At 42.2% G+C, this 10160-nt stretch overlaps 1 protein-coding gene across 3 annotated transcripts in view; it reads right to left on the reverse strand.

The window, feature by feature from the left end:
• The window catches only part of XPNPEP3 (X-prolyl aminopeptidase 3), a 349111-nt gene that overhangs the window by 232410 nt on the left and 106541 nt on the right, over nt 1-10160 (reverse strand). For all 3 annotated transcript variants that reach the window (XM_073592756.1, XM_073592755.1, XM_073592757.1), the window contains one exon: nt 8643-8845. In XM_073592756.1, the coding sequence (XP_073448857.1) occupies nt 8643-8845 (203 nt within the window). The remainder of the gene's footprint in view (nt 1-8642; nt 8846-10160) is intronic.

A 10160-nucleotide genomic window follows, 5' to 3' on the forward strand; every position in this document is an offset into this window, starting at 1 on the left:
TAATGCAACTTTGATACAGTTATACCTATTCTGTAGCCACACCTCTCTCACAGGATTACACGCATTTGTGTCCGATCCAGTGAGATTTCAGCAGTGTTGCTTTTCAGAATATTCTGTCAGGCTCTGCGCTCTTAGGAGAATTAGTCCTAAATAAGAATCCAAGCTCTTCAAAAGATTAATGAGAGCATGGTTGGCCCAGCACAGATTTTAACAAGTGGCTTTGCTGCACTGACACAGCCAATTTATTTCACTGGATTGGAAAAAGAAGTTGACCGGGGGGGGGGGGGGGGCACTTCTAGTGCACCCTTATACAATCCCATCCACTCCCATCCACTCCAGGAGACTCCAGTTTTTTTCGCAAACTATAAAGGAGTGGCAACAGGAAACAGAGTGCAGGGTCCCGTGTCCTGTACTGTACTCCAAGATAAGGAATTTACAGGAAGTAAAGTCAAAGGTTCCTTTATTTTCATCATACAGTACACAGGGCTTGTATTCATGGACCGTGGGACATCCCCAAGCTTTAAGATGAGGAGTGGACAAGAGCACAGCAACAGAACTGCCAACAGGCCAACTATAAACAAGGTTTAAGCAACCCAAAACACTCACGTAGCACCTTGCAACTGAAGCTCACAGATGCCAAGGCTTGGACATCCCCCTGGTAAAACCCAGAGAAGGGCTGGAACTTGCAGCCTTTATGAAGGCTCCATAATGCCAACAGAATCTTCAAAATAAGGCAGCATGTTCAATAGTAAATGTAAGGTGTTGAGGACTGAAATGGCAGGGACTACTACTGGAACAGCATTTTTTTTTCTTAAAAATTTAATTTATAACATTCAGCAAAAAGCTTAAGAGGAGTGAACATCCTTTCAGGATTAGGCCAATCCTCATATAGTGCCCATTCAATTTGTGCATGTATAGGAAAAGTCTTCTTTTATTTTGTCAGCTTCTAAGTGCCCAGAGGGGCTTGTTTTGGCTGCGGAGAATCAGGTCTTGCTAAACAGCACAGTTAGTTTACACCACATCAATCAGTGAGTTGACTGATTATTATTATTATACAGGATTTACATAGCGCCAACAATTTGCGCAGCGCTCTACAATATGAAAAGGGAAAGTAAAATTACATTGCAATACAGAAGTAATAGGAGGGCTCATGGAGCTTACAATTTAAAGGGAGGGGGAGGTGGTACAAAAAGTAATAGCTGCAGGGGATGATTTGATGGAGGTGACCCAAGCACAGTTTTTAGGTGGAGGTGGGGTAGGTTTCCCTAAATAAAGGAGTTTTCAAGCATCCTCTAAAGGTGAACAAGGTGGGAGCTAACTGGACATACTAGGGTAGGGAATTCCAGAGAATGGGAGAGATTCTGGAGAAGTCCTGAAAGTGAGCATGAGAGAGGACAATTTTAGCGATATCTCCAGATGAGGCTGGTGATGTAGCTGGGGCAGTGTTGAGGGTGGCTTTGTATGTTGTGGTTAGTATGTCAAATTTTATACGTTGGGCTAGTGTGGAGGAAGTTGAAGTAGTCAAGGTGGGATATAACCAAGGAGTGAAAAACTGTATCAACACTGGATCACTGACATATTATTGCAGCACATGAGATCTTTTGGTGGTGGTGTTTGTGGATTTCTCTTCTGCAGAGCCAACTCTCTAATACGAAAGAGAAAGGTTTGGTATGAAATACGTATAGTGGGCCCTCTCTTCTCTACAAATACAAGTCCTGTATCCTATACTGTATGTATTGAGTGATTAAGATAAAGAGACATTGGACTCACCTGTAAATTCCTTATCTTGGAGTACAGTACAGCACACTGGACCCTCCCCTCTGTTTCCTGTGATCACTCCTTATTTGTCTAAGAAGGTAATCCATAAGATGATCTGCACAACCAATAGTTGCTCTTAAAAAAATCTTCATATTTATGCAGAAACCACAGTGTACAAATGCAGATAAGATCGGTTGATGCTTTTCAGCATACAAGGCCTTAGTCATAACTAAGAAGTGAGAGGTAAGTGGTCTTTGAAAGAGAATGACTAGGGTCAAGATTTGAACCTTACCGGTAGTTAGAGTCAAAGATACATCCTGTAGAGTATTTATAGGGATAGAATTTCTTCACTGAGATGTATGCCTTCACTGAGAAGAATACCTTCTTCAGGCTGCTTCACACTAGTGTGAATTGGATGCAGGTTTCCCTGCATCCAATTCACATGACAGGAGATTGTGACCGGCTCTCTATGGAGCCGGTTCCCATAGCTCCGTTGCAGCTACGGAGCGGATTGCACAGAGGACCCGTGCGTCTTTGGCTCTGTTTCAGGGCCCAATTCAGGCAAAAATTCGGCCCTGATTTGTCCCTGAAATGAAGAGCAGGGACGCATCGGACCCCTGCTGCGAACCGCATGCAGCTTAGATGTGAACCCAGCCTTACTGAAAAATACTTCAGTATTTTTTTTTTTCAGTGCAAAGGTAGATCTTACAAGAAATGGAGTTCCTAGATTTTGAAGGGTTGAGATAATGACTAAGATCGGTTCCTGTCCCTTAGGACCTGGAGTTTAACAGCCAAGGTCGTCAAAGCCAGCAACCATCATGGAACACACGAGTTTAAAAAAGAAGGTCCAGAAAATTCCGTAGGAGCCATGGAGAGTTTGCTAGGAATCTGACTATATCAGTGTACCGCATTCTACTGGGCCAATACAGTGCAATAAGAGTCATCAGTATGCTTTCTCTTTTTATTCCCTGAAGCAGGCAAGGCAGGAATGTGAGAGAGGGGAATGCATACTGTAAAACAGGGTGAACTAATTCCATGGTGTGACTAGGGCACCCACCCCAATGGCCCAAAGATCCCTGGGCCAGGACACAAACCTATCCAGTTTGTTGTTGAGTCTATGCCTGGTATACCCCCACCAGAAAGTAGCCCAATTTAGAATCAGCTCTGCTTCTCAAAGAACTTCCTGTATCTACCATCGTGGTTTATGTACGCCACCACCGTGGTATTGTGAAATTGCTCCCACACTGGCAATCCCAAGATTCGAGGTGTCCAGTCCTGAAGGGCAGGTTGAATTGCTCTGAGCTACCGGACGTTGCCTCGTCTGGTGACCACATCCCCTGAACTGAGAGGCATTTCAGGATACCTCCGTAGCCTGACAGGCTGGTGTTATTAGCATCTTCCACACCAAGGAGAGAAAGTATTTCTCCAACTCCAGTGAAGGCTGGATAGCCCCCAACCTGAGGCTAACTTGGACTGATGCTCAGAAAGAGTCTGCTTGTCTCATGCTGTCAGGATGCTGAGCATATGGGACTGCCTCAAAGGAGGCTACCTTCAACCCCAGCACCCTTATGCAGAGATGAACAGGGGGATGCTCCAAGTACTATAATTTCCACACCTTAGACGAAAGGGTCCAAAGTTTTTTTGAAGAAGCAACAAGCATGCCAAGGCTGTGTTCTGGATAAAGAAGAGATTTTCAAGGTGGCGCAATTGTTTCAGGGATGACATTTGGATATTAAGGACTCAGCTGAAGTTTCACTGGGATCCGTACTAGCTGTCACACATTGGTCTTGAGGCTGTCTTCTGATTTTTCTCACAGGAGCAGATCATCCAAATTAGCCAGAATGGAATTCCCTGTGGTCACAGAATAGCTAACACTGGGGCCAGCAGCTTCATGAATATTCGTGGTTCCGCGACCAGGCCAAAGGCACCACACAGTAAAATGCACATATCACTGAGAAGCCAAAAAAGAGGTGGTGATGTAAAGGTAGGTAACCTTGATGTCCACCAAAGCCTGGAAGTCCTCTGGAGAGAAGCAATCATTGACTGCACCGTTTTTATATTTCTGAACATGCACAAACTTGTTTAAGGGCTTTGGATCCAGAATGGGACACAGATCACCATTTGGCTTGGGCACCATGAAGAGGTTGGAAATATAACTGTGAAATCTTTCTGGTTCAAGAACAGGGGCAATGACCCTCTGAGAGTGCAAGGAAGAGGGCTATTCTTTTGTTGGGTCCAGGAGGCATATTTAAGGGCATGAAACGTGAGACAAGATGGGAAACTGCAGTTTGAAGTCTCTGGACTCAACATTTTGAACCCAGATATCTGAGAAATATTGGGTCTATACGGCTGCAAGGGCTGCCCGATGTACCCCACTTGGAGACCACAACCCTGAGCCTGTACAGAACCCCGCCAGCTAACTCACATGCCTAGCAAAGTAAGTGCCAAATGTGGGATCCAGGACAAGAAGCAGCTTAAAGACATCCCCCTTTCTTCCACCAGGGTCTGGGTATAGCCCCTCTAGGAACAGTAATCCATAGGGGCCGTTCCAGATAACTGCTGCAGCTTTAGAGCACTGAGGCTCAGCAGCCGGAGACAGTTGGTAGTAGATTTCTGGTAGTAGATTTCTGTGCATCATAGTAGAAAAGCTCTCTCAGAAGAAAGAGTCCATCACCTATGAACACTAGCAAAAGACTGAGACAAAGCTGGAAGTGGGTGGGGCTATGCAGGGCTGAGTCAGGCTTTGCTATTTGCCAGTGTCCAGTCACCTGGAGGTGGAGCATAACCCAATAGTCTAAGAAATGACTCTCCTGTGTCCTGTGATGAATGACCAGGAAATTAAACAAACTTTTACTCATTCCCCACGTTTTCTCAAAATTCTAATGCTAGCCAAAAGTTTTACTTTAGCATTGGATAATTTTTTCATTGCTATATGTAACCCTAATAGGGAAGTTTCTCCTCACTTCCTAGCTGTGTGATACCAGGAAAAAGGGTGACAGGTGTTCCAGGAAAAGAAAGCCAGCAATAAATAATAACAGCAATAAACATCTATGGGAAAGATCCTGCGAGCCACACAAAACTTAGTAAAGCACTATGCAGCTGCGTGCATTAAACACGTCTCATACGCGTGCAAAATGACAAATGTAAAAAGGATTGTGCTGCCCTAGAGTGTGTTAGACATGCTACTAAATTATAGCATGATAGAACAACTGCGTCTAAATAAACGCATGTGGATGTGGGAAACACAATACCTCTACAAGGTAAGCGGACGTAATATTGAAAAATGAAAATTGACAAATGCATATAAACGCATCAAAGTATAAATGCAAATTCAAATGTGAAATAAGACAGATTAACGCATCAACATGCATAGGTACCAATAAGCATAACTGAATCACAGCATTACTAGAGCACATTACTAGTGCAATGAATAAATGAATATATCATCAAAGTGCAAATGTGCCAATATGCATAACTAAATGACAATATTGCGCAAAATATAAAGTGCAAATAAACATACTTATTACAATATAAATATATATGAGCATGTAAAAAGTGCTAAGTGCAAAAAAAAAAAAAAAGTAATCTGGTGTCACACAGTTCATGTGTAAAAAAAAGTCCTCAATGGAACCAAAAATGGTTCACTATGAAGTCCCTCAAAAGTTATAAAGGTGCCTAAACGTGATGTCCACTGGTGATACAACCAACTTGCTAGTAACTCTCAAAGTGCCACAGACTATGCAATGGTGCGATTCAGTGACCCCAAAGGTAATGCGCTCACCTCAGAGCATGTGACCAAGTCGCTAGACAAAGTCAAACCACGCTTGTGAACCACCCCGGGTTCTATGTAGATCACAGGATCCCAGGCTCCAATGCAGTAAAGAGTATATAGATGGGAAGAAAAAAACTACATAGTATAATACTGGTTTAAAATTTATTAAAAGATATAGATACTCTCCCCAAAAAGGGGTACTCACAATATATAGGCGCCTCAGTGCACTGCTCTAAACATGGCAAGTATGATGGTTTTCGTGAGGGTATGGTGTGAGTCTCCTCAATAGGCAGCTCAGCTGTCTCTCGCTCCATCCTGGCCCCTCCCCTACGCGTGTTCGACATAGGGATCATGTGTCATCATCAGGGGATCTTTACTGCATTGGAGCCTGCGAGCCTGGGATCTACATAGAACCCGGGGTGGTTCACAAGCGTGGTTTGACTTTGTCTAGCGACTTGGTCACATGCTCTGAGGTGAGCGCATTACCTTTGGGGTCACCGAATCTCACCATTGCATGGTCTGTGGCACTTTGAGAGTTACTAGCAAGTTGGTTGTATCACCAGTGGACATCACGTTTAGGCACCTTTATAACTTTTGAGGGACTTCATAGTGAACCATTTTTGGTTCCATTGAGGACTTTTTTTTTTACACATGAACTGTGTGACACCAGATTACTTTTTTTTTTTGCACTTAGTACTTTTTACATGCTCATATATATTTATATTGTAATAAGTATGTTTATTTGCACTTTATATTTTGCGCAATATTGTCATTTAGTTATGCATATTGGAACATTTGCACTTTGATGATATATTCATTTATTCATCTAGTAATGCTGTGATTCAGTTATGCTTATTGGTACCTATGCACGTTGATGCGTTAATCTGTCTTTTTTCACATTTGAATTTGCATTTATACTTTGATGCGTTTATATGCATTTGTCAATTTTCACATTTGTATATAGAGTATTTATCTATTATTAGGTCCGCTTACCTTGTAGAAGTATTGTGTTTCCCACATCCACATGCGTTCATTTAGATGCAGTTGTTCTATCATGCTATAATTTAGTAGCATATCTAACACACTCTAGCGCAGCGTAATCCTTTTTACATTAGCAATAAACATCTGACAGAGGCTTCCAACTCTTACCCCATACTATTAAGAAAAGTGCTTGTATTGCTTATTTGTCCCTATTGGATACATTTTCCATCACTTCCTATGCATTATGGCAGCCTTTCCCTATTACAGGAAATGATGAAATTCTCGCTAATGCAGACACAGAGCAAAAAATTCAACAGAGGTTCTTCTCCATTTTTTATGTATAAAAAAAAAATCTATACACCAGGAGGTGCAGCTATTTATGTTGGACGACACACTAGACTGTAATACGCGTTTCTGGGAAAATAACTCACAAATGCCGATTGGCAGACCTCCTTCCATTTCAACCATAAATCTACTATTTCCTGTTACGCACAAGAAAAGAATTTCAAGCTCCTTTCAAAGTGGTACAGGGACCCCCTTATCCCTTCATAAGATTTTTTACACTAGTGTCATCCACTTGCTGGTGATGTGGTACAGCAAAGGGCACTTACCTCCATACCTGGTGGGAATGCAGTGGAATCCGACCCTTTTGGTCTCAAGTTTTTTTCTGTTTATAACAAATTACTGTATTTATTGGCGTATAACACTCACTTTTTTACCATGAAAATCGGGTGCAAATAGCGTGTGCGTGTTATACGCCAATACTTTAATTTTAGCTGCCTCGGAGGGGACAGGGAAGGGGCGGGATGAGCGCCGCCAGATTACGTCCAGTGAGAATCTCCTGTTTACTTGGCTGCCTCTGTAATAAGAAGGCCCGTCTCCTGGGCTGCCATTGGACCACTGTTCTGTCTATCATAGGAGATTCTAACTGTATGTAATCTGTCGGCGCTCATCCCGCCCCCCTCCCTGTCCCCTCTAGGCTGCAGATGGGCATCGATCAGGCTGCATTGAAGGCAATGGTGAGGCTGCTGCATTGATGGCAATGGTGAGGCTGCTACATTGATGGCAATGGTAAGGCTGCTGCATTGATGGCAATGGTGAGGCTGCTGCAATGACGGCAATGGTGAGGCTGCATTGATGGCAATGGTGAGGCTGCTTTGATGTGGACTGACGAGGCTGCATTGATGGCACTTGTGAGGCTGCAGATGGGCATTGATCAGGCTGCATTGATAGCAATGGTGAAGCTGCAGATGGGCACTGACCCTTATTTTGCTTCAAAGTCCCTTATTTAAAATTTAAGTTTTTTTCCTGAAACTTCCCTCTTAAAAGGAATGTGCGTGTTATATGCCTGTGCGTGTTATACGCCGATAAATACGGTATATGATGAGTCCTTGACACCTACTCCAGAGATTGCACTTTTGTCTTTGCTACCGGCTCAGTGGTTTCTCAGAAGTGAGGTCTGTTATGTTTTTTTTTTTTTTTTCCCGCAGCAAGACATGTGATCCCTCTGTTTTGGAAGACTGATATCATCCCTCCCCTGTCCTTGTGAGTGTCCACTGTCAATGATATCATGCGTATGGAAGAAATGTTAGCGTTAGACGATGGTATCTTTGAGAAATATAAAATATTGTGTTTTATCTGGCTCGACTTCTCTACCTCTGATACCTTGAAGGCCATGCTATCTTCAGGATGAGCCGCTTCAGGCACATTGGCTTAGTCCATCACCAATGAGGCTCAGAGCCTCTGCTCAAGTTTTTCTTCCTCCTCTCTCTTTAGGCCTTCTTGGGTCTAGATCTCCTTCCTCCTTTCCCTTGTTCTTCTTACCTCTTCTTTCCCTCCCTTTTTCGCTGTTTTTCTTTTTATGCACCTGTGACTTATACATTCCACTCTTTGGGTGATCTTGTTTATACTACAGCATCTCCCCCAATGACTTTATGACTGTATAAAGGATGCATCTAATGTTTATGATGATTTGCTTTTTTGTACATAATGGGGAGTACTCCCTTTATTTTTCTTCCTTTTTATAATCAATAAAAATATATTTGTTTTTAATTATGTTGGATGACAGCACACCGCTACCAAAATGGTTACAAACAAGCCAAGTATCACAAGAGTGATTAGGGTTCCTTACCTGTGATGTGATGTGACCTGATTTCTTCATAAGTTCCACTTCAGCTTGAGACTTAACTAACCGCAATTGCTGAATGAGACGTTGTGGGGACTTAATTCTATTCCTGCATTTTGCCTTTGATGCTATTAATGGTTGCAGAAAGCTTGAATATGAAGATGAATTAGATGATCTAACAAAGTCGTACCACAGTGTCACTCCTTCATCTGAAAAAAAAAGAAAACATTTAGAAAAGTAAAGTAGTGTCCATAATGTCCCTTACACCTAAATTACTACAACACATAACAATGCACCATGCGCCATTCACTTTCAAAAGCACCCCAACAAACTAAGGCAAGCACCTGTGTTGCAGTGCACTGCAACGTACGGTAATGCACTACTATTCGTTATAGTATGTGGTGCGCTGTGCCAGAAGGTACAGATATGTTTTTTGTCTGATCTGCTGCTTTAACAGCCTATTCAAATGCATGGGCTGCCTTAACATAATTTTGGGTAATGCATGAGCATTACAACAATGAACTAGAACAGAAAAGTATGAATACACCTTAGAACGGACCCAACATTACAACTATATTTTCTAGCTAAGTAAATGCATACTATAATAAATGGTAAAGGGTAAGTATAACACATACATCTATTACTCCTCACAGAGATTACAGTTCTCCTCCTAAAAATGTGTTCATGTGTCTCTCTGCAAAAGGCCAGAAATCATTTTGTTCAGGCATAAGTGTCTAGTTGTTGCACTGAAATATTATCCCAGAGATGACAGAATAAATGTAAATCCTAGTGTCTGGTGTTATTACTGTACCTACAGTATGTTAACACATTATTTGTCTCAACCCTGCTGCTGCCTCCCAACTTAGCTCTCCCAGTTTCATCCTCTCACTCTAGGCACAGCTGATTTAATATTTTATAATAGATTGGTGCCACTCCATGTCTGCAGTATCAGTCTCCCAGGTTTACATTATGTATTCAGGTGCTGACAGAGATACAGCACATCTTGCTACAAAATACAGTATAATATAATATGCAGGTATCGCCACACTCTGTATTAAACTCCAATATAAGGTAAATGAAGGACAGGCTTCAGCTCAGATCCTAGCCTATCGGTCCCCTTCCCTCTGACATGTTTCAACTACATTGGGCTCTACATTTAAGCACAATGTAGGTGAAACATGTCAGAGGGGTGTGAACGATGGGCTGGACCTGAGCTGAATCTGTCTTTCATTTACCTTACACTGGAGCTGAATATGAAGTATAGAGAATAGATTAAGGTTTTTTACCTTTATTTGTTAAAGAAGAATTCCATATATGGATAGCTTTACATAGTGTGATATCATGAAAGGCAAGGTGTTTTGGGGGATGCTATGTCGCAATAATGAAAGAACTGATTATGAACATTTTAGAGCATCACCTGGAAGTGGACAGAGCCATCCATACTCAGACAGTACTCCAAGGGGCATTATTAAGCTGCATTATTATAAAATCAAAGAGACAATAATGTCCATTGCATGAGAAAAG

This window comes from Aquarana catesbeiana, linkage group LG07 (genome assembly GCF_042186555.1).
Source record: "Aquarana catesbeiana isolate 2022-GZ linkage group LG07, ASM4218655v1, whole genome shotgun sequence".
NCBI lineage: Eukaryota > Metazoa > Chordata > Amphibia > Anura > Ranidae > Aquarana > Aquarana catesbeiana.